Here is a 26,227-nt window from a genome sequence, read left to right as displayed (position 1 = left end):
ATGGCTGCTGCTCCCCCATCACTCCATTTAGTGATCTTTCCTTATATGGCCCAGGGCCACACCATCCCATTACTAGACATCTCAAAAGCCTTTGCAATCCGTGGCCTAAAGGTCGTCATCATCACCACCCCATCAAATGCTTCATTCATTGTTTCTAAAACCTCCAAGCATCCTAATATCTCATTGTCAATCATCCCATTTCCAAGAGTTCCAGAGTTGCCTGAAGGATGTGAGAACACTGCTGACCTTCCTTCAATGGCTCTATTGAGTACTTTTGTTGAAGCCACTAAGAAAATGAAACAACCGTTTGAGGGTGTTCTAATAGACATGATTGCTTATGGGCATTCCCCAATTTGCGTGATCTCCGACTTCTTCTTAAGTTGGACACTCGATTCATGCCATTCATTCGGAATCCCACGCATTGTTTTTCATGGAATGGGAGCTTTATCAATGGCTATTTGTAAGTCTCTTACTTTACTTCCCCTTAGAACAAAGCCTTCCTTAGAATTGGATCTTATAGAATTGCCAAACTTGAAACTGCCATTCACACTACAAAAAGCTGACATCCCTGAAGGCCTCCTGGATTTTGATCCAAATGACCATTTTGCACGCATCATCGTAGAGACTGGAGAAGCGGATATCAACAGTTGGGGCGTTCTTGTTAATAGTTTTGAAGAGCTCGAGGGTGATTATGTTGGTGCATTTGAGTCTTTCTATTTCAACAATGCTAAAGCATACTGTTTAGGACCATTTTTCCTATACAATGAACTTAAACAAGAAGTGAAGGCTGAGAAGGTGCAAATGCAATCCTATTCCTACATCAAATGGCTTGAGAAGCAAGCTGGTTTTGATGGTCGTACTGTGATCTATGTTTCATTTGGCACCCAAGCACACTTGTCAAAAGATCAGCTTGACGAGATTGCCTTTGGGTTAGAGATGGCTGAACATCCATTCATTTGGGTAGTAAGGTCAAGGACTTGGGCTGCACCAAAGGGATGGAAAGAGAGGGTGAAGGAAAAAGGGTTGGTTTTACATGATTGGGCGGACCAAAGAAGCATCCTTTCCCACCCTGCAATAGGAGGGTTTTTGAGTCATTGTGGATGGAACTCCATGTTGGAAAGCATTTCAATGGGTGTCCCACTTCTGGCTTGGCCAATGCTAGGTGTTTCAGAGCAAGAACTCAATGCCAAGTTTATCGTTTTGGGATGGGGAGCTGGGTTAATGATCCCACACAGAGGTAATGGTGGGGAGAAAATCATGACAGTTGGTCGTGATGTGATTTGTAATAGAGTGAAGGAGTTGATGGGAGGTGAGAAAGGGAGAAAGGCTAGGGAGAAGGCACAAGCATTGGGAAGAAAGGCAAGAGGTGCTGTGGAAAAATGTGGTTCTTCTGATAAGAAACTGGACCAACTGATTGACCAACTCAGCAATAATAAAAATGGAAAATCCTGATCAATTTAAAGCTACATTTGTAGTTTAATTTTATTCTATCAATATGCATACCTGTTTCTAGTTTTTGGTAATTAGAGCTTCTTCATCTCTTATTTAAGGGAATAAGTGTAATGTTATATTAAGACTAAAATGTCATATTGCATATCTTCATATATATATATATATATATATAATTAAAGATAAAAATTTCAAGATGTATGAATGATTCATTCATACTTATGTCACGTGGGTGGACTCATTAATAGCAAATAATTAATCTATGTTAATGATCCAATCATGTCCATAACTAACCAAACCGTGTTCGAACCTTGTTGACTACCTTGCAATTGAAAACAGCATTGACAATTCAGCTAGCATGTGATAGATAGTGGGATAAACATTTTATGTCTATTTCTCTTTATCTGAATAATAAAAAGTATTTATGACGTCAATTAAAATGATTCTAATGGCTAGTTAATTTATAAAAATTAAATATTAAGATTAAGAAAATATGTAAAACAGAGAGAAAATTCTTAGAATAAAGTTTATTGATAAAGTTTGAAATTACTAAAACTTATATGTCGAACTCAAATAGTTATGAAAGTTCAATATTATGAGAATTTTGCCTTAAAAGATAAAATCTCAAATATTCATAAAAGTATTGAGCATAATAAAATAAGATCTTGTAAAAAACCTAGCCCTAATTGGAATTAGATTATCTCTAAAAAGTAAAAATAAAATATTTCTATAAAATACAAAAAATAACTTAAATTAAAAAGACTTATTTCGAAGTTGAAATATGGACCACCATGGTATGATGACCACGACATGCATGTCAAAAAGAATTTTTTAAATTACGCAACTTTAATATCAGTAATTAAAATTATAACACGTGTATAATATTATTCAATTTAAAAAAAACTTTGTCATTTTTATCACATCTTCGCTTATCTGCCTTTTCAAACTAATCCAACTTAACATAGATCTACATACGTACGCGTTTGGGGTGTTTGATCCTTTTACTTCGTCTGTAGGCTGTTGGGCCCGGAGTTGGAGTTATTGTAGTCCATTGATGCCATGTTTGTGGGGGAAATCAAATACCCATTGTCTCTCCACGTACAAAGCATTTGAAAGCTCCAAATTAACTTCTGCAAAATCAGCTTCTGCAAAATGTTCCCGACGTCCAGCTTGCTCCCACGTAGTACGTACGTCCTCCTCGTTATTTTCCATGCAAAAACGAAAGCTCCAAACTTCTGCGAATTAAAACATGCGGTCCAGACAGCTTCAGCTCCATTAATTTTAATATTTTTTGCAGGCGTTTTACTGCATATAAATTAAATCGTGTATTAATTTATATATTAATATTAATTTTTTTATATTTAAAATTTAAATTAATATTATTTTTAATAAAATTTATCTTTTAACTAATTATATTAAATTAATATACATATTAATATACAATTATACGTATAATTAAATGTTTTCTTTTTGCAATAGTATTGATCAAAACCCAATAGTATTAACTCATCATTGGTACAGAGAAATACTTTATTTATAAAGTAGTTTTATAAAAATAAATTTATAACATGAAGTAAAATGATTAATGTAATACGTAAAATCGTAAACTAATTTTTATTATAAAATAAATTTAATGAATTATATAAAATTACGTCAATTTTAAAATTTATTTTTATAATCCCTTTGCAATTGTATTGCTATATAAGCACGCGAGTCTTATTTGAAAAATTCTTCTTGTCATCCTTACACTTCACACACCACACTTATTATTATTATTTTCTATAATAAATATGTAGTGTGTAGATGATAAATAGAATAATTCAATTAGTTTAATAAGAATAAAATGAAATAAAAAATAAAAAATAATATTTTAATATATAAAGTGTGTGGTGTGGGATGATGTGTAGCATTCCTCGTCTTATTTTAGTTCACTAGTTAAGTTTGGATATATATATATATATATATATTTGTTTTACTTGTCTTTTTTTATATAAAAAATAATAGTATGATTATCAAATATGTTCACCAAATATATCTACTCATATATTTTTATTTTATTTTTTTAATAGTTAAGAAAATTACTATTAGTGAATTTATATTATATTTTATTTTATTTTATTAATAGTTAAGGAAGTTTAAAAAATATTAAAAAATAAGTTTTGAACCACCGCGTGCATGCATGCCGTCTACGCCTGATCACCTGATCCACCGGTAATATATACAACTTATTCACAAGATGTTTATAGAGTAAGGGGACCTCTCAATAAATTAATCTGAAAATTTGCAATTAAATTTCATACGTCGCAGGAAAGACTTCTGGGTTCATTTTCCCTCAACAATTCTCAGTCGTGGGACTGCACCGCATTCTACTTATTATTTATTTTTAGCTTATAATCCGCTTAATGCATAAATTATTATTTACGTGGAGTTTTATAAGTTTATATTTATTTAGATAATGATATCTTACATCTAATTTATTATTATTTTATTACTTAAATTTTTTTTTTTATTTACTCTTTGAATTTGAATTAAAAATTTTACAACATGACTTTTTTGTATAATTTAAAAATAAATAAATAGAATCAACTGATGTAATCACGTAATTTACAATATGTATATCACATTAATTTAAACATGATTCCTCCATCATTAATTTTTTTAGAAATACTTATCACTAAATTTTTAAAAATATTTGTCATATAATATTCAATTCAATTAAATACATATAGTAAAAAATAGTTTAAAATTTTAAAATTTGTTTAATACATAACTAATAATAATATTATTTAAATATTCTTATGTATCTTCATTTTCAAACGATAGCTTAGTGGTAATTATACTTTATCTAAATCTATTAAAATAAGCAATAGAATAATATATATTCATAACCAACACAAACCCAAACTAAAACAAATTCACTTGAAATCAAACTCAAATCTTAAAAGCATTCACTTTGTGTCATGATTTAGAAATAAGAGAGCATTGGCAATTAACGTTTTCAAACTCGTACGTGGGTAATGTTTTACTGGAAAGGTTAGATAGTAATTTTTGTATTTATAATAATTTAAGTACACGTGTGTCACACTGAAAATCTAGAAACAAAGGAATGGTTGTAAATTAGTAAATGGATATTTTTATGATTTATAAGGGTAGCTACGCAAAAAAAAATATATATATATATATATAATGATTTGATTTTACCAGTAAAGTAAAAGTCACCTTTAAACAAGAGAAAATCTGCAAGTTCAGAAAAAAGAATCAAAATACTGACTTTAGGGAAAATCTGTGCACTCTACAGACAGTACACTCGTGAGACACGCATAACAAATTGTCTTTTTGCTCAGTGATAGTTAAATAAATAAATAAAACTCGAGGAGAAAGAATTGGAATTTTTTATGTCTCATGCATGTTTTGGAAATGAAGCTATAACTACCCTGAGATAAACAGAAGAAAGAACCTCAAAGTCTCTGCTTTCCCCTCGCAAGGATCATCATCAGATTGCACTCATGGCTGCTGCTGCTCCCCCACTACTCCATTTGGTGATCTTTCCTTATATGGCTCAGGGCCACACCATCCCATTACTAGACATCTCAAAAGCCTTTGCAATCCGTGGTCTAAAGGTCGTCATCATCACCACCCCATCAAATGCTTCATTCATTATTTCTAAAACCTCCAAGCATCCTAATATCTCCTTGTCAATCATCCCATTTCCAAGAGTTCCAGAGTTGCCTGAAGGATGTGAGAACACTGTTGACCTTCCTTCAATGGCTCTATTGAGTACTTTTGTTGAAGCCACTAAGAAAATGAAACAATCATTTGAGGGTGTTCTAATAGACATGATAGCCGATGGGCATCCCCCAATTTGCGTGATCTCCGACTTCTTCCTAAGTTGGACACTCGATTCATGCCGTTCATTCGGAATCCCACGCATTGTTTCTCATGGAATGGGAGCTTTACCAATGGCTATTTGTAAGTCTCTCGCTTTGCTTCCCCTTAGAACAAAGCCTACCAAAAATTTGGATCCTTTAGAGTTGCCAAACCTAAAATTTCCATTCACACTGCGTAAAGTTGACATCCCTGAAGGCCTTCTGGATTTTGATCCGAATGACCCTTTTATATGCATCATTGTAGAGAGTGAGGAAGTGGATATTAACAGCTGGGGTGTTCTTGTTAATAGTTTCAACGAGCTCGAGGGTGACCATGTTGGTGCATTTGAATCTTTCTATTTCAATGATGCTAAAGCATACTGTCTAGGACCATTTTTCCTATACAATGAACTTAAACAAGAAGTGAAGGCTGAGAAGGTGCAAATGCAATCCTATTCCTACATCAAATGGCTTGAGAAGCAAGCTGGTTCTGATGGCCATACTGTGATCTATGTTTCATTTGGCTCCCAAGCACACTTGTCGGACGATCAGCTTGACGAGATTGCCTTTGGGTTGGAGATGGCTGAACATCCATTCATTTGGGTAGTGAGGTCAAAGACTTGGGCTGCACTAGAGGGATGGAACAAGAGGGTGAAAGAGAAAGGGTTGGTTTTACATGATTGGGCGGACCAAAGAAGCATCCTTTCCCACCCTGCAATAGGAGGGTTTTTGAGTCATTGTGGATGGAACTCCATGTTGGAAAGCATTTCAATGGGTGTGCCACTTCTGGCTTGGCCAATGCTTGGTGTTTCAGAGCAAGAACTCAATGCCAAGTTTATCATTTCGGGATGGGGAGCTGGGATAATGATCCCACACAGAGGTGATGGTGGGGAGAAAATCATGACCGTTGGTCGTGATGTGATTTGTAATTGGGTGAAGGAGTTGATGGGAGGTGGGAAAGGGAGAAAGGCTAGGGAGAAGGCACAAGCATTGGGGATAAAGGCAAGAGGTGCTGTGGAAAAATGTGGTTCTTTTTATAAGAAACTGGATCAACTGATTGATCAACTCAACAATAATAAAAATGAGAAATCCTGATCAATTTAAAGCTACATTTGTAGTTTAATTTTATTCTATCAATATGCATGCTTGTTTCTAGTTTTTGGGTAATTAGAGCTTCTTCATCTCTTATTTAAGGGAATGAGTGTAATGTTATATTAAGACTAAAATGTCATATTGCATATCTTCATATATATATATATACTAGGTGAGAGTAACGTGCAAAGCACGTTTGTCTAATTTTATGAAATGATTATTTGTAAAAAATAATATATATTTTATAAAAATTATTGATGTCACTTAATAATTTAAGGTATATTGGAGAAAATAAAAAAAATTAGTTCAAAGTATCATATAATCCAATACATGTTTATAACATCTATAATTTTAGCAAAGATGTATACGAAAAATTTAATAAAAGTCTAACATAAACGGTAGTTCAAAATATGTATTGTTTGATGTTTGTATTATAATTCATCAATTTATGTCATCCTGTAGACAATCAATAGAGACAACATTGAAATTCTTATTTGCTGTTGGTTGAGTCGATCAGGGACAACATAAAGTTAAAACATAATCTTTTTATAAAATTTGTGGTATAATATTTTCTAGATATAGCATATATATAAATCATAAAATATATTTTGAAATTGTTGGCCGAATTTACTCTTTCTTGATTAGCTCAAGGATCACGGCCTTTGTCACATGCCTATCATAGCAAGCCCACGTATGGAATATGACTTAGCGGAAGCTACGTCCTACTACCATGGGGAAAAAAAATACTTTGATTAAACGCACTTATATTATATATTATATGAGATTTTTAAATTTGGAATACTCAATAATCTGAGTTAATGAAACGTATAATACACGTATATTATACTTAGGGATTCACGTCTTATGCACCTAATACACGTGTATATGTTAAGGAGAAAGAGAAAAATATAATAACTAATTTTTAATTACTTATTATTATATAAACTATTAAGTATTATAATTATTGAGATTAATAAATCATATAACAACATTGAATGCTATCTCTCTCAATATTTATGTCTTCATTTTATGTGCCAAACCGTTAAAACAAACGGTGTTAACTTTAACGGAAAAACAAGAAAAACCGTTAAAACAAGATTTTTCGTTTCATACACACTTTTTATATATAGAAGATATAATTAAAGATAAAAATTTCAAGATGTATGAATGATTAATTCATACTTATGTCACGTGCGTGGACTCATTAAGAGCAAATAATTAATCTATGTTAATGATCCAATCATGTCCATAACTAACCAAACTGCGTTCGAACCTTGTTGACTACCTTGCAATTGAAAACAGAATTGAGTCAATTGACAATTCAGCTAGCATGTGATAGATAGTGGGATAAACATTTTATGTTTATTTCTCTCGATCTGGATAATAAAAATTATTTATGATGTCAATTAAAACTATTCTAACAGCTAGTTAATTTATAAAAATTAAAGATTAAGATTAAGAAAATATGTAAAACAGAGAGGAAATTCTTAGAATAAATTTATTGATAAAGTTCGAAATTACTAAAACTCATATGCCGGACTCAAATAGTTATGAAACTTCAATATTAGGAGAATTTTGTCCCAAAAGATAAAATCTCAAATATTCATAAAAATATTGAGCATAATAAAATAAGATCTTGCAAAAAACCTAGCCCTAATTGGAATTAGATTATCTCTAAAAAGTAAAAATGAAATATTTCGATAAAATACAAAATATAACCTAAATTGTAAAGACTTATTTCGAGGTTAAAGCATGGACCACCATGTTAACATGATGAACACGGCATGCACCATATTATTCAATTTAAAAAAACGTTGTCATTTTTATCATATTTTCACTAATCTGCCTTTTAAAACTAATCCAACCCTATTAATATAGATCTATCAAGCGTGTTTCATCGGACCTGATTCCCTGGCCTGCATCAATTTAAATTAAAAAAAAAAAAAAAAAAAAAAAAAAAAAAAAAAAAAAAAAAAAAACTGAAAGAGAGGCATGCCCGATTTATTGCTGACCACGTAGCAATAGCTTGGATAGAAGTGACAACATACGTACGCGTTTGGGGTGTTTGATCAACTTTGTTGCTTTTACTTTGTCTGTAGGCTGTTCGGCCCGGAGTTGGACCATTGTAGTCCGTTGATGTCATGTTTGTGGGGGGATTCGAATACTCTCTCCACCTACAAAGCAATATGAAAGCTCCAAATTAACTTCTGCAACATGTTCCCGACGTGCAGCTTGCTCCCACGTGGTACGTAAACTATGAAAATAAAATTCACTATAGATATAATTGGTATATAAATTATGGGAATAAAAATTCACCACAGATAATAATAATCAAGTAGTATAACCGACAATATGCATGATATAATAAAAATTAAGTATGAAAGTAAAAAGTTTTAATTAAAGATACTTATTTAATTATATCTTATCAGAGATATGAGATCTGAAGAATATTACAGTTGGCTAGAGTCTCGTGCTGATAACGTGTTGTGAAACTAAAAAAATATAACAAAAATATTCAAGATAAAATTGGCTCTTCAAGAGCTCAATATTATTCACTACTAATATTTAATTTTTATCATGCAGTACATGTATACATATTTGTGAAGATTCCCTATAGAAACCTTTAGTTCTCTCCCTTATTTTCTCTTGGTCTGTCCATGTGCAGCAACGAAAGGGGTTAACAGCAACTCATTGACTAATGGTTTTGTGAAGGTGTAGCAAGCAAGAATTTGACTAGTTTCTCATGGGAAGCTGTTAATCCATGGGAGAAAAATAAAGAGAAGATAAGGCGAAAGAGACAAAGAACGTCCGTGAGAGTAGTTGAGAGTGAGTGAAAGTGGGTAAATATGCTATTAGGAAAGAAAACAAAAGAGAAGTGGATGGTCTATTAGTACCTTGGCCCAGCTAAGGATTATGATAAAGAGCATGGCCCAAAACCAAAGGCCAAAGGCCCACGAAAGTGACTAATAGAGCGGATAAGCACTAATATGGTTATATTATATATATGGGTATCAGGTAACCTTAAAACACTTATAAATATCTACTTGAGTTAATATACACTTTTGACTGACTTTAACATCAGAGTGGTTGCAGGCATCCAGTGCAATCAATCTATAATTTGTAGGTTCAAGATTACATTTGGTGGTGGAACATATCCATTACAATGGCGCCGTCTGTGAAATACTATCTTCCTTGATTTCAATTTCTCATTGGACGTCAACGTGGTTTCCTTGATTCCAAAAGACCCTAGCCATGTGTGCCTTTTAAATACTTAAGCGGTCTATGCACTGCATCTAGGAGAGGCTATCTCGGTTTTTCTATATACTGACTAAGAACTTGAACTGCATATGCGAGGTCAGGTCTAAATATGGTAAGATAGATGAGTCTACCAATGAGCCCACGATAGCTAGAAGGATCTGCCAAGACTTCACCTTCAGTAGAAGAAAATATGACATTTTGCTCCATAGGAAATTTCACTGGTTTGGCTACTAAGAATTCTGAATCTTGCAAAATATCCAAGGCATACTTTTTTTTACATAAAGTAATGCCCTTAGATGATCTGGCCACCTCCAAACCAAGGAAATACTTCAAAACTCCCAAATCCTTGATTTTGAACTTGTTATTCAAAAAGGTAACTCAGTAATGGATTGAAGATTATTGCTTGCTAAGATTATGTCATCAATATAAACTAGCAAATTAATAAAAGAGGAAGCATCAAATTTGATAAACAAAGGATGATCTGAATGTGCTTGATCCATAATCAAGTATAGCAGAAGATAATTTGTGAAACCATTGTCTAGATGCTTGTCGTAGGCCATAAGAGACTTTTTGAGTCTGCAAACACGATTGTCCCCCTCTTTTGCATAACCAAGAGGTATATCTATATAAACCTCTTCATTGAGGTCATCATGTAAAAATGCATTATTTACATTTAATTGATGTAAATGACAGTTTTTAGTAGCTGTTAAAACTAACAAACATATCACTTTGGTCAGTTTAGCAATTGGGGAAAAAGTTTCCTGAAAATCTAAACATCCAACTTGAGTATACCCTTTGGCAACCAACCTTATCTTGTATCTTTCTATGCTACCATCAATTTTGTATTTAATTCTATAAACCTATTTGCAGCCTATAGATTTCTTCCCTGCATGTAAAGAAATAATTGTCCAAATTTCATTATCCTTAAGAGCTTTGATTTTAGCATTCATTTTTGTTTGCCACTCAAGTATATGGGAGGCTTAGGAAAAGGTGTAGGTTTTGTGTGTGAAGAGATAGTTAAGGCAAAGTGGTTGTGAGAGGGAGAGAGTTTATGATAAGAAAGGAATTTAGAAATATGATATTTTGTACCTATGGAAATATTTGCCAAGGAAACAGATTGTAATGAATGAAAAGCAACTAGCTGACAATGATAATATTGCAAATAACTTGGTTGTTTCTGTGGCCTTGTTGACTGACTAATGGGAAGAGAAGTGGTAGAAGGAGAATGAGGATTTGTAGTTGAAGAAGAAGAATTATGGAAGGGGTGACCAGCAATTTTTAAAGTTGAAGAAGAATTATAGAAAAGAGAATCAGCAATATCTGAGACATTTTTGGGTAGAACAAATTAAGATTGTTATGGAAAGAAAGGATGAGAAGTAGGGAAGAAGAATGGATAATTGTTTCACGAAAAACAACATCCAGAGTGATAAAAGTAGTATGAGTTTCAAGATCAAATAGTTTGTATCCTTTGATAGCAAATGGATATCCAATAAAAATGCACTATTTGGCTTTAGGGTCAAATTTAGTTCAATTTCTTGTTAGAGTGGATGCAAAATAAAGACAACCAAACACTCTATAATGGGTATATGAAGGAGGGGTGGAATGTGAAACTTCATAGGGTGACTTGTCTGGCAACAAGGGAGTTGGAGTTAGGTTAATCAAGTGGTTGTAGTTAGGACACAATCACCCCAAAATTCTAATGGTAGACATGCTTGAAAATGTAAGAAGCGGGCAACATTCAAAAGATGTTGATGTTTTCTCTAAGCTATACCATTTTATTGAGTTTTTTCTACACAACTTCTTTGATGAATTACACTCTTGATTGAGAAATATTCAGGCAAATGAAATTCAACTCCATTGTCTATTCTAATCTGTCTAATCTAAGTTTAAAAATGTGTTTCCACTAGACTAAAGAATGATTGTAAATAAGTCTTGGTTTGAGATTTGTTTTGCATGAGGTAAACTCAAGTAGATTTTGAATAGTCATCTACAATAGTTAGGAAATATTTAGAGCCATCAAATGCAGAAACAGAAAATGGACACCATATGTCACAATGGATGAGAGCAAAAGGAGATGTAGACACATTATCACTAGGTGAAAAAGGCAAGCACTTTTGTTTAACCAATGGGCAAATTGTACGAGGAAAGAGATCTAACATGTATATATCTTATACAAATTTATTGAGAAATTTCAACCTAGAATAAGAAATGTGGCCTAGTCTATAATGCCACAAATCAAAATCTTCATGAACCGAGGAAGCAATAGAGGAACCAACCAAAGATTGTTGCAAGAAATTATATAGACCAACTCTTTTCTCACCTATCACAATCGTTGTCCATGTAGATAGCTCCTGAAGAAAACAAAGGTTAGATATGAAAATGAGACAACAAAAGGAATCATGGGTTAACTTGCTAGCTGATATAAGATTATATGAGAATAATGGAACACAAAGGAGATTGTGTAAAACCAATTTCTCAAAAAGAGAAACTGTTTCAACATGGGTTACTTCAACAAGATTACCATTTGGTAACTTCACTGAAGATTTAATTTCAGAAGTAATTGAAGAAAAGAAATTGAATGGAATTGCCCATGTGGCCTGTTGCTCCTTTGCCGATTATTGAAGGTGTATGGTTTGAAGAAATTGTAGGTGCTGAAGATGTGGATTTACTTGAGAAATTATCACAAGGAGAAGATTGTGGAGTTGAAAGAATACCAGCTGAAAAAGATGAGGAATTTGATTCTTTTGGAGAAGAGATGATCTGATTTCTAGAGTGAGAGGTGACAGTAGAAGGTTTAAGAATTGCAAGCAGCTACTGACACTTCTCTTGACTGACTGTCAACTGTATAACTTCATTTCTTTATATACGTAGATTAAGAACTCACGGTTCGATAGCTAAAAATCATGGTTTCAAGTCGCTAGCTAGCTAGAGTGTCATCCTGAGTAATGCATTATCAGTCTGTTTTCAACATAGCAAATTTACAAATAATATTAAATTAGGTTGCACGATTTGAATTCATTTTTCCTTGTCATTAATATATATATATAATATACTAAATACGTCTAATCTTTCTGACAATTGAAAAATGCAATTTAACGGGGGCAAGAAAACTAGATATGGCTAGTCAAACAAATTACAATAAAACAATGTTATCATCTTACAATTAGTCGCAAAGGCATTAATTACTTTATTTCTTCAAATTGGTTGGACGGTACATTGCCCATTATATATATATGAAAGATGACTCTATGGGCATTTTTCCCGGTTTTCTTCTAGATATTAAGCTACATATAAATAAGGTACTACGTTGGCAATTACATATATATAATATATAAATATATGTATATATGTAAAGGAAAAGATATAGAATATGACATATTTAACTCAAAATACAACGTTACACTATTCCCTTAAATAAGTAATAAAGCAGCTCTAATTACCTAAAAACTAGAAACAAGCATATTGATAGAGATATAATTAAACTAGGAAAGTAGCTTTAAATTGACCACGATTTGCCATTTTTATTTTTGAGTTGATCAATCAGTTGGTCTAATTTTTTATCAGAAGAACCTCCTTTTTCCACAGCACCTCTTGCCATTCTCCCCAATGCTTGTGCCCTCTCCCTAGCCTTTCTCCCTTTCTCACCTCCCATCAACTCTTTCACTCTATCACAAATCACGTCACGACCAACAGTCATATTTTTCTCCCCACCATCGCCTCTGTGTGGCATCATTAGCCCAGCTCCCCATCCCAAAACGATAAACTTGGCATTCAGTTCTTGGTCTGAAACACCAAGCATTGGCCAAGCCAGAAGTGGGACACCCATTGAAATGCTTTCCAATAGGGAATTCCATCCACAGTGACTCAAAAACCCTCCTATTGCAGGGTGGGAAAGGATGCTTCTTTGGTCCGCCCAATCATGTAAAACCAACCCTTTCTCCTTCACCCTCTCTTTCCATACCTCCGGTGCAACCCAAGTCCTTGACCTCACCACCCAAATGAATGGATGTTCAGCCATCTCCAACCCAAAGGCAATCTCGTCGAGCTGATTGTCCGACAAGTGTGCTTGGGTGCCAAATGAAACATAGATCACGGCACTGCCATTGGAACTAGTTTGCTTCTCAAGCCATTTGATATAGGAATAGGATTGCATTTGCACCTTCTCAACCTCCACTTCTTGTTTAAGTTTATTGTACAAAAAAAGTGGTCCTAGACAGTATGCTTTAGCATTGTTGAAATAGAAAGATTCAAATACACCAACATGGTCACCCTCGAGCTCCTCAAAACTATTAACAAGAACTCCCCAACTGTTGATATCTGCTTCTCCAGTCTCTATAATAATGCGCGCAAAAGGTTCATTTGGATCAAAATCCAGGAAGCCTTCAGGGATGTCAGCTTTATGTAGTGTGAATGGCAGTTTCAGGTTTGGCAACTCTAAAGGATCCAAATCTGTGGAAGGCTTTGTTATAAGGGGAAGCAAAGTGAGAGACTTACAAATAGCCATTGGCAAAACTCCCATTCCATGAGAAACAATGCGTGGGATTCCGAATGAACGACATGAATCGAGTGTCCAACTTAGGAAGAAGTCGGAGATCACGCAAATCGGGGGATGCCCATCAGCAATCATGTTTCTGAGAACTCGCTCAAATGGTTGTTTCATTTTCTTGATGGCTTCAATAAAAGTACTCAATAGAGCCATTGAAGGAAGGTCAGCAGTGTTCTCACATCCTTCAGGAAGCTCCGGAACTGTTGGAAATGGGATGATTGACAAAGAAATATTAGGATGCTTGGAGGTTTCAGAAACAATGAATGGAGCATTTGATGGGGTGGTGATGATGACTACGTTTAGGCCACGGATTGCAAAGGCTTTTGAGATGTCTAGTAATGGGATGGTGTGGCCCTGAGCCATATAAGGAAAGATCACCAAATGGAGTGGTGGGCGAGCAGCAGCCATGACTGCAATCTGATGATGATTCTTGGGATCGAGGGAGATCAGAGACTTACTTCTGTATATCTCAGGATAGTTATAGCTTCAATTCCAAAGCATGAGACATGAATATTAGGGAATGATATATTAATACAACGAACGGCCCGAGTTGCTAGTCAACTAATTAGCATTTCCACCGAGATTTGGCCTAAAGCACCGTCGCGTCGTCGTCACCCTATATTAATGAAAGGTACTGTGGATAGCAGTCTATCTTGAATAATTCCAAATCTTTCTCCTCAAGTTTTATTTATTTATTTGTATATCTATCCATCTATCACAGAGCAAAACGACAATTTGGTATGCGTGTCTGCACCAGTGTACATAGTTGACCAAAACTCTAGTACTTGAAAGGCACATAATAAATAATAACGAAGGCTGCGGTGCAGTCCCACAACTGGGAATTGTTAAGGGAAATTAATTTCCTGCGACTTATGAAATTTGCCGGCCAGTTTTCAGATTACTTTTTTGAGAGGTCCCCCTTATACTCTATAAACATCTTGTGAATAAGTTGTATATATTACCGGTGGATCAGGTGATCAGGCAAAGACGGCATCCATGCACGCAGTGGTTCAATAAAAGCCAAGCGTCACGCCTTTGACGATGTCAATATTAGGTTGACTATCGAATGTATAAATTAGAGTTATGGAAAAAATTTTGGATAAAAAGCTCCCGAATGTACCTTCTTTTTTCCTTTTTTTTTTCATTTATTTTTTTATATTCTTAAATATTTAAAAAAAAAATCACACCATTACTTAAAAGAATTTACTTAATCACTAAGTTAAAAATAATAATTAAAAAAGCATTCGGTAAAAAAAATAAAAGCTCCCGAGAGCTTTAGCATTTCTCATTAGTATAAATAATTTTTCTTCTTCAATTATTTTTTAAATATTCTTAACCATTAAAAAAATAAAAAAAATAGATAAATTTACTAATAGTCACTGATTTAACCATTAAATAAAATAAAAATAAAAATATATGTATGAATATATTTAATGAAACATTTTTAATAGTCATATTATTATTTTACATGCAATAAAAGATAAGTAAAACCAATATACATTTATCCAAACTTAACTAGTGAACTAAAATAAGACGCATGCACGTGCATTCTTATAAAGTAATATAATTACCAACAGATTATATAATATAAAACTTACAAATTAACCTAATTTCATATAATTTATTAAATTTATTTTATAATAAATTAAGTAAGTTTATGATATTAACTCATAGTATTTTGTGAATTAATTATTTTTATGTAATTTTTTTTATGATTAAAATATTTTTCAGGTATGAATGATCTAACTTGAGTGAATACCATTGATTTGTGAGTAGTCAAAACCGGCCTACTACTGCAAAAAGTACTAAAATGAATGGAGTCTGGAGCGAATGCATGTTTTAATTTGCAGAAGTTTGGAGCTATCGATTTTGCTTGGAAAAAACGAAAAGGACGTACGTAGGTAAGCTGGACGTTGGTATTCGAGTCCCCCGGCCCTTTAATGCAAGGAAAAATATAGTTGCAAGTATAATTGTATACTAATCTGTGCATTAATATGATGTGATTGATCAAAAAGTAGATTTTATTAAAAACAGTATTAATTTAAATTTTAAATATAAATGAATCAATATTGATACACAGATTAGTGCGCGACTGTGTTTATATGTAACAAAACTCTTAATGCAATGCAGTCCACACCCTACAAATTCTAGCCTAATTGTATTCATGAGAGTCAATATATTGTCTAAATTATTTTCTTCTGTCAAAACTCTTGCACATTCATTGCTTCAATGGAAGATCAAGCACGTAATACAAGAAAAATAGATTTTTATAATTAATTTATTATAATTGAAAAATTATTAACAATTAATTTTAATTAAAAATAATTTTATTAAAATTAAATAATCATAAATAAATAATTTTCTTGTAGTGTCGTACATTCCCTAGGTATCAAAGTCCACTATGTGTGCAATGTATTAAAGTCAAGCTAGCTACGTAAAAGTCGAAACTAATCCATTTTTACGGCTATATTAAAGTCCACGATGTGTGTATTGTCTTCATCTTTTTTAGAGCATTAAAAACTATTCTTTTATTATGATTATTATTATTTACGGTTGAATTAATCAGCCGTAAAAATGGACTACAAGATCATTTAATTTTGATAAATAATGGTATCAATTTGTACATAATCAACCGAGTATTATGCACTTTTGATATGAATATTATGAAATAGATCCATAGATGCTTGCCTGCCATGTATCGAGTTTCGAGCTGATAGACTGATTGAAAAGATATTCGAATGGTAAAATTTAATTTTAATTTCAATTTTAATATATTTTTTAGAATGGAAAATTTTTAATTGGAGTGTTATCTTTTTATTATTATAAAAGATTTTAGGCATAATAAACAAGATAAAGTTTGATTTGATTTTGTAATATGTCTTGAAATTTTGAGTTTGGGGTTTGGTCTTGGGCCGGAACATATGGACCGAAAGCTAAACATAAAATATATATATATATATATAAATATTGCCCCGTTGCGACTGATAAAGAGATCAACAACTAGAATCGTAACAGGTCAACTTGGATGAAAATCGGGCTATAAAACAATAGGCCTGATGGGCCTTAATGGGCTTCGAAGGTGCACCTTTCTTCTAAGGACTTTGGGCCCTTGGGTCTTCTTTTTTTTTTTTAATACCTTTATTTAATTTTTATTGGTGCAAGACAAACTTAAAATTGATATATCTTCATAAAAGCAAACGAACTATAATTAATGACATACAATTTTTTTTTTTTTGTTCTAAAAAACCAATCTTAAACTTATATCTAGTATATTGTTTTAAGAGGTGGTGCTACACGTATATACAATTTTATGCATAATATTATACATTTTGAGTAGCAGTCCTATTTTATTAGTGTTTTCTTTTTTAATTTGAATTTCAAATTTTGAATTTTAAAATTTTCACATTTTCAATAACTGACACATCAGTACGTATAATTTCATTATGTAAATAAAATTATATGTATAAATAGCATTATCTTATTTAAAAAAATAAAAATTAATCTAATTATTGGTAAATAATAGTCAAACAACGCGGATCAAAGTTTAATGAATGAATTATAATTCATGAAAGTTTTAAAAGCAACAAAATGTAGAGTAGAGTATGCAGAAAGTAGTTTTTAGGGATGGGTTGTCGCAGCTTTTTAAGGTTGTGCAATTAAACAGTGAGTGGGACAAGCTGGAGTGGTAGCCGCTGAGGACATTCACTTAATTTCTAATTAGCCAATGATGGTAGCCGATAAGGAATTAAAGCATCAAATGTATGTGTGAAAAAGTTACCCTATCTCTCTTTGCAAGCCTTTGGATCCATCTTGGGTCAAGCCTATATTAATTGCGTGAGATATAGATTTCCAATAAAAAAACAAAGAAAACATGGAGGGTTTGGTATAAATGCAATCGATTTTTCATGGTAAAAGATGAAGGAATGATCAATCAAAAAGGATTTTCAGCCGGAGTAAATGGCCATGCTAGCAAGCTCCCATAGGGGGAATGCTTCCCTTGAAGTGGAAGGTACCCACCACCCATGTGTTAGGCTTTGCCGCTGATCAGTCTCTGCCACTCTCAAAAAAAGTAAAATGTGTGGCAATTGGACAAGTAGGGTATACTTGAGTTGCAGAGAAGAATCTAAAAGACCACTCCCACTTTCCCTTTCTATACGCCAATATTCCACATTCTTTGTTCACAATCATTGTTTCCTTTTGCTTTTACTTTTCCCTTTCTCCTTTTCTTTTAACCAAGTTTTTATATTTTAAATTACGATAGAAACTACTTTTTTTCAAAAAGAAAAACAAAGGGAGCTGTTTTGGTTCATGATCATGGTGCCTAGATACCACTACAATTGGAACGTTAGACCCAAAAATAAAATAAAATAAAATAAAATAATAAAAAGTTATGGGACAGAAACAACTCATAACATACTTTTATCCTAAAGGTCGAAACAATGACAGTTTCCATGATTTGTTGATGTTAAGGTGTGGTTTGGAAAATGAGATAATATGAGATAATTTTATATGGAAGTTAAAAGTTGAATAAAATATTATTAAAATATTATTTTTTAATATTATTATTGAATTATTAAAAAATTCTTTTTTGTCGATTATTTAGAATGGAAATGATCATTTCCTACAACAATAAGTGATTATTTAGAATGGAAATGATCATTTCCTACAACAATAAGTCTATTTTGGATATAAAAAGTCATTTTTGTCACAAACAAATTGGTTTTATTATTATTCTTTAGAGAATGATCTTTAATATATATGGTAATGATCTCTCAAAGACTCCAGCAAGATTAGTTAGTGTTAGTTAAATAGCCATCATTAGAAAACATATAGTTGAAGCTAAATAGCCATCATTAGAAAACATATAGTTGAAGCTATCCATTTCAATAATAAGACATATTTAACCTAACTTGAAATGACACAAAGTACTCTAATTAGTTTATGCACATTATCTCTAATATTAATACTATTATATTAATAGATAACAACAATACTATGGGGTTTCCATATGCATGAACCCAAAATTAATTTATATAAAATACTGCCATGGAAGTTTCTGGAAGAGAAATTTAGAGAGAGAGAGAGAGAGAGAGAGAGAGAGAGAGATAAAAACGTAGAAGAGAAATGGAACTTGAACTCTGCTTGTATTCAATCTGAGAATTCTTACTGAACAAAACCAAGAGCGTTAGTGAAAAGATCACTCAATTGATTGTGAGAAGCAACATTAACATTATCCTGTAATTTTTTCCTGACTATATGGCAGTCTATGTCAATATGTTTGGTTCATTCATCGAAAATTGAGTTGGCTGCAATATGAAAAGCAGCTTTGTTGTCACAAACAAAAAAAAAAAGTGTTGGTTGAGAGTGTTGGAGCTGAAAATCTTTTAATAATGCAAGTAACCAAGAAAGTTCACATGTTATAAAAACCATGGCACTATATTTTGCTTCAACTGAGAACCTTGAAACAATTTGTTGTTTCTTTAATTTCCAAGAAATCAAAGATTCCCTAAGAAAAACACAAAAACATGTCACAAACTTGCGAGTGTCTACACAGCTAGCCCAATCCGAGTCACATAAGCCTTTAAGGTGAAGATTAGAAGTGGTGGAGAAGAAAAAACCCTGACCAAGTGTCTTTTAAATACTTAAGCACTCTATGCAATGCATCTAGGTGAGGATGTCTCAGTTTGTCCATATACTGACTGAGAACTTGAACTGTTTATGCAAGGTCAGGTCTTGATATGGTAAGGTAGATGAGTATACCAATGAGCCTGCAATACCAACAAGCAGGATTTGCCAAGAGTTCACTTTCAGTAAAAGAAAATTTGACATTTTGCTCCATAGGAAATTTCACTGGTTTGACTACTAAGAATCCTGAATGCTGCAAAATATCCAAGGCATATTTTCTTTGACATAAAGTAATGTCCTTGGATGATCTACCACCTCTAAACCAAGGAAATACTTCAAAACTCCCAAATCCTTGATTTTTAACTTGTTAAACTAGCAAAGTAATAAAAGAGGAAGCATCATATTTGATAAACAAAGAATGATCGGAATGTGCTTAATCAAACCCATAATCAAGTATAGTAGCAGATAATTTGTGAAACGACTGTCTAGATGCTTGTCATAGGCCATAAAAAGACTTTTTGAGTTTGCAAACACGATGGTCCCCCCTCTTTTGCATAACTAGGAGGTATATTTATATAAATCTTTTCATTGAGGTCACCATGTAAAAATGCATTATTTACCTCTAACTGATGTAAATGCTAATTTTTAGTAACTACTAAAACTAACAAACATCTCACTGTAGTCAGTTTAGCAACTGGGGAAAAAGTTTCTTGAAAGTCTAAACTATCAACTTGAGTATACCATTTGGCAATCAACCTTGCATTGTATCTTTCTATCCCATCATCAGCTTTATATTTAATTTAATAAACCCATCTGCAACCTATAGATTTCTTCCCTAGAAATAAAGAAGTAATTTTCCAAGTTTCATTATCCTCAAGAGCTTTGATTTTAGCATTTATTGTTATTTGCCACTCAAGTGTACGGGAGACTTGAGAAAATGATCTAGGTTCTGTGTGTGAAGAGATAGTTAAGGCAAAGTGTTTGTGAGAGGGAGAGAGTTTATGATAAGAAAAGAAATTTTATACCTGAGGAAATATCTGCCAAGGAAACAGATTTTAATGGATGAGAAGCAACCAGCTGACAATGATAGTCTTGCAAATAACTTGGGGTTATTTCTGTGGCATTGTTGACTGTCTAATAGGAAGAGAAATGGTAGGAGGAGAAGGAGGATTTGTAGTGAAGAAAAGGAATTATGGAAGGGGAAATCAGGAATTTCTGAAGTTGAAGAAAAAGAACTACAGAAAAGAGAATTTGCAATATCTGGGACAGTTTTGGGTAGAACAAATGAAGATTGTTGTGGAAATGAACAATAAAAAGTATGGGAAGAAAAGTAGAGAGTTATTTCATGAAAAACAACATCCCAAGAGATGAAAGTAGTATGAGTCTCAAGATCTAGTTTGTAACCTTTGACAACAAATGGATATCCAATAAAAATGCACTTTTTTGGCTCTAGGGTCAAATTTGGTTCGATTTCTAGTTAAGGTGGATGCAAAACAAAGACAATCAAACACTCTAAGATGGATATATGAAGGAGTGGTGGAATGTAAAACTTTATAGGGTGACTTGTTTGGCAACAAGGGAGTTAGAGTTAGGTTAATCAAGTCGATTGTAGTTAGGACACAATCACCCCAAAACTCTAATGGTAGACATGCTTGAAAAAGTAAGGAGCGAGCAACATTCAAAAGATGTTAGTGTTTTCTCTCAATTTTAGCATTTTGTTGACGTTTTTCTACACAACTTCTTTGATGAATTACACCATTGATTGAGAAATATTCAGACAAATGAAACTCAGCTCCATTGTCTATTCTAATTTGTTTAATCTAAGTTTGAAACTATGTTTCTAGTAGACTAAAGAATGATTGCAAATAAGTCTTGGTTTGAGATTTGTTTTGAATGAGGTAAACCCAAGTAGATTTTGAATAGTTATCTACAACGGTTAGGAAATATTAAGAGCCATCAAGTGTAGAAACAGAAAATGGACCCCATATGTCATAATGGATGAGAGCAAGAGTTGTAGAGACATTATCACTAGGTGAAAAAGGCAAGTACTTTTGTTTAGCCAATGGGAAAATTGTACAAGGAAAGGAATCTGACACGTGTATATCTGATACAGATTTATTAAGAGATTTCAATCTAGAATAAGAAATGCGGCCTAGTCTATAATGCCACATATCAAAATCTTGATGAACCGAAGAAGCAATAAAGGAACCAACCAAAGATTGTTGCAAGAAATGATATAGACCAGCTCTTTCCTCACCCATCACAATCGTTAACGCTAGCTGATATAAGATCAAATGAGAAGAATGGAACACAAAGGACATTGTGTAAAACCAATTTCTTAAAAAGAGAAAATGTTCCAACTTGGGTTACTTCAACAAGATTACCATTTAGTAACTTCACTGAAGATTTAATTTCAAAGGTAATTGAAAAAAAAAATTGAAAGGAAATGACCATGTGGTTTGTTGATCCTATGTCGATTATCCAAGCCTTCCAAGGTATATGGTTTGAAGAAATTGTAGGTGGTGAATATGTGGATTTACCTAAGAAATTCTTGCGAGAACATTGTGGAGTTGGAAGAATATTAGCTTAAAGAGATGTGGAATTTGATTCTTTTGAAGAATAGATGATTTGATTTTCAGAGTGAGGGGTGGCAATAGAAGGTTTAAGAATTGCAAGCAAGTGTTGACACTTCTCTTGAGTGAATGTCAACTGTGGAACTTCATTTCTTTCTTGACCTGCAATGGAAGAAGACCTTTGGTTTGCTGAATGAGGGTTCCATTAATAAAACTCATATTGTTTTTCGCACTAAGAGCCTTAGACATCAATCTTACCCAAGAATGATAATTGTCTCTATTTAACCGATCTGTCACTAACATAACTCCACGATTTTCTCCATGATGGAGAAAATAAGGACTCGACGAATCTTCATGATCGATTTGAGAAGAATGAGTAGAAGAGGTCATTGTTAAATCCATGGAAAATTCGAGAATAAGTAATCAGATTGCTCTGATACTATGACAAAATGTGAATTTTGCCATGGAAGTTCTAGAAGAAAAATTTAGAGAGATAAAGAAGAGAGATAAACGTAGAATAGAAAGGAAACTTGAACTCTACTTGTATTCGTTTTGAGAATTCTTTCTTACAACTGTTATGAAATACATGTAAAGTATTTATATGTAAAACAGAGTACACAGTTAAGTAAACCAACAAAACTAAACACATTACAACCAATAGGATGTAACTATTATGCCAACAGGGCTATTTCTAATATTGCCAAACATAACACTGCCATGGCCGTACTGTGATCTATGTTTCATTTGGCACCCAAGCACACTTGTCAGAAGTTCAGCTTGACGAGATTGCCTTTGGGTTGGAGATGGCTAAACATCCATTCATTTGGATAGTGAGGTCAAGGACTTGGGCTGCACCAGAGGTATAAAAAGAGAGGGTGAAGGAGAAAGGGTTGGTTTTACATGATTGGGCGGACCAAATAAGCATTCTTTCCCACCTGCAATAGGAGGATTTTTGAGTCACTGTGGATGGAACTCCATGTTGGAAAGCATTTCAATGGGTATCCCGGTCTACTTCTAGCTTGGCCAATGCTTGGTGTTTCAGAGCAGGAACTAAATATCAAGTTTATCGTTTCGGGATGGGGAGCCAGGTTAATGATCCCACGTAGAGGTGATGGTGGGGAAAAAATCATGACTGTTGGCCGTGATGTGATTTGTGATAAAGTGAAGAAGTTGATGGGAGGTGGGAAAGGGAGAAAGGCTTGGGAGACTAAAATGCCATATTGGATATCTTCATATATATATATATATATAGACATGTTACACAGCAGCCTCACATTCAACACACTATGATTTTTGAAGTGTAAAATATAAGAGGGTAAAATAGTAAATTCACATTTTTCAATAGTGTAAAAAAGTGTGAGGCTGCTGTGTATATTTTCTGAAATATATATACATACAATTATATGCAAACTCAGTACCTTAATATCTAGAAGAAAATGGCCAGGAAATAAAAATGCCTCATGGAGTCATCTTGCATATATAACAGGGAATGTACCCACTTGTTGGTCAACCAATTTGAAGAAATAAATTAAAAGAGACGCTTCGATGTGGTGTGAAGCTCACACAAATACATCTGATCAAACTCACTCGAGGAACATGCTTGTCGCTTTAAAGCTCTCTCTCTCTCTCTCTCTCTCTCTCTCTCTCTCTCTCTCTCTCTCTCTCTCTCTCTCTCTCTCTATATATATCTATATCCTCAAGCTCTCTATCCCCCCTCAGTACTGTACGCCGGTCTCAAGGATCTCTCTTCCCTCCAAACTTTGTTCTCTTTTATTTACTACTTAGCCTTCCATGATCATTATGCCCTACTTGTTTCTTTCACTTCTTCATCTCTCTAAAGTTTTTACTAACATGTAAAGGGGTGTCGGCAAACACCGTCTATGGGCCTATACTTAAGTACGTGGGTCTCAAAATGCAAAGCTTACTCCTTCACATTTGAGCATTTTGTTCCTTCTTTCATGCTCTACTCTAAACGGCAGCAATGATGAGAAATTGGGTCCTTTTGGCTGTCATTTTTGTGGGTATAAAACTACTCGACTTGGGTTTTGACGTTTTCATTTTCACATTCTCGGTTTTAAAGTTTCAAAATTTCTCGACAGTTTAAAGCATTTACAGAAATTGTTTGTGGGGTTGTCTCCAATGTGTTCTCTGGTCTTATTAAATTGCTGTGGATACAGAAGTTCATCACTAAGACAGGTATAGTTTTCAATGTGCTCACGTGCATGTGTGTTTTGCCCTATTTTGGGGTTTCAAATCCCGTATTTTATATTAAAAAAACTATTATTCATCTCACTTGAAATGGAAATCAAGGTCAGTATCTCAAGGTGATCCGCTCATCTAAAATGTACAAAGAAATTTATTGTATATAAGAGCATACACATCTATGGATTTTAATAAATATCGGTTGACACGAGTGTATATATATAGATGAGCCATATATATATGTTATACTGTTGAAAGTCGTAATTATCTATTTCTATTTATAGAGATCAAGTTAGTATGCGTGGGAGTTTATATGTAATCAAAATTACATTAACAGAAGTGTTAGAATATTATTATCATGCATACTTATAATAGAATATATTCATAATATTCCAATATGTATGGTAATATAACTTACTTTATACTATATTTAGTTTATTGTACAAACCAATCAATATAACTTAGTATCATCAAGTTATTGTATTTTTATACTTTTTCTAATCACATTCAAGATTAATACAAATGAGAATCTCATAGATGTAGCCCTTCAAAGAATTGTTTTTAATACCGTACAGGCCACTGGTACAGGTATTGTACCTATTTCATACCGGCTTATATTTCGGTCTGTACCGGCCTACGTACCGACCGGTATTTTGGCTTTTACCTTTTTTTTTTCATTTTTTCAAACTGTAATTTCATTTTTTTGATCTCCAATTCAGACTATACTATTTATAATTTATATATATATATATATATATGTATTCATGTATAATTTATTCATATATAAACTAATATTTTGAAATATAATTTATATATATTTATATATATACTTTATTTATATATCGATTATCTCGAAACGATACACGAAACGGTATCGATACCGAAATATTTCGTTCCAGTGCCTTGACTGGTACGATATCCGGTACAGTATTCAAAACATTGCTTCAAAGTCTCTCCTCCTCTTTCTAGTCTTTTCTCAATCTCTTTTTCTATTTCATTTTTATTTTCTACATGGTATAAGAGCAGACTCAATCTTGGTCTCCCGTAGAATAGTTTGTGTTCATACTCCATCTTTTTGTTAACAAACATGTTCCTTCACTTTGCCATTTATATAACGCATCACATCTAGTTAACATATTTTAGCACTGGACAAGTACGATTCTTTACATGCCGGCCAGTTATGATCTCACCCTCTTCCCTGGTAAATCCGAGTGAACCAAACATCTTCGGCCTGTTGAGGTCCACCCATGTGCACTGGAAAGCATTTGGCATCTCCAGCTATGGTATGTATCCCTCCACTACGTTATGTTTTGTGGAGAAAGAAGCTCAATCTCTCCTATAAATAAAAGAGGATTGCTGAAGCAAAAATCATCCGGCAAGAGGAGTTCTGAGTGTGAGTTTGTAGTGCCATTTGAGAGATAAAGAGTTGTTTTGAGAGAGTGTTTGTAATCTTATACAAACATATTGAATATCAAGTTTCCGCTCCAGTGGACGTAGGCAAATTACCGAACCACTTAAATACTGTTTCTATCTATTTTGTGTTTGTTTTCTAGTCTACCCTAGGCACAACACTGGCAGCATTGGTGTTCGATGACTCGGATGGCTTGGCAACAGCC

The 26,227-nt window shown here is 33.3% G+C and overlaps 3 protein-coding genes across 3 annotated transcripts; 2 read left to right on the top strand and 1 right to left on the bottom strand.

The window, feature by feature from the left end:
* Positions 1 to 1,452, top strand: LOC122299584 (UDP-glycosyltransferase 90A2-like). Its single transcript, XM_043109966.1, has one exon. It carries the CDS (start codon positions 1 to 3, stop codon positions 1,450 to 1,452), a length of 1,452 nt encoding a protein of 483 aa, XP_042965900.1.
* Positions 1,453 to 4,955: 3,503 nt separating this feature from the next.
* LOC122299583 (UDP-glycosyltransferase 90A1-like) lies at positions 4,956 to 6,410 on the top strand. Its single transcript, XM_043109965.1, has one exon. It carries the CDS (start codon positions 4,956 to 4,958, stop codon positions 6,408 to 6,410), a length of 1,455 nt encoding a protein of 484 aa, XP_042965899.1.
* A 6,617-nt stretch (positions 6,411 to 13,027) lies between these two features.
* Positions 13,028 to 14,745, bottom strand: LOC122298641 (UDP-glycosyltransferase 90A1-like). Its single transcript, XM_043108479.1, has one exon. The coding sequence runs from the start codon at positions 14,617 to 14,619 to the stop codon at positions 13,162 to 13,164; it is 1,458 nt and encodes a 485-aa protein (XP_042964413.1). The 5' UTR covers positions 14,620 to 14,745; the 3' UTR covers positions 13,028 to 13,161.
* Between the last annotated feature and the right edge of the window lie 11,482 nt (positions 14,746 to 26,227).

The sequence above is a fragment of the Carya illinoinensis genome, chromosome 16, assembly GCF_018687715.1.
Source record: "Carya illinoinensis cultivar Pawnee chromosome 16, C.illinoinensisPawnee_v1, whole genome shotgun sequence".
In the NCBI taxonomy this organism is placed as follows: domain Eukaryota; kingdom Viridiplantae; phylum Streptophyta; class Magnoliopsida; order Fagales; family Juglandaceae; genus Carya; species Carya illinoinensis.
The sequence above is the reverse complement of the archived record's forward strand: the minus strand, read 5'-3'. Positions and strand labels throughout refer to the sequence as shown.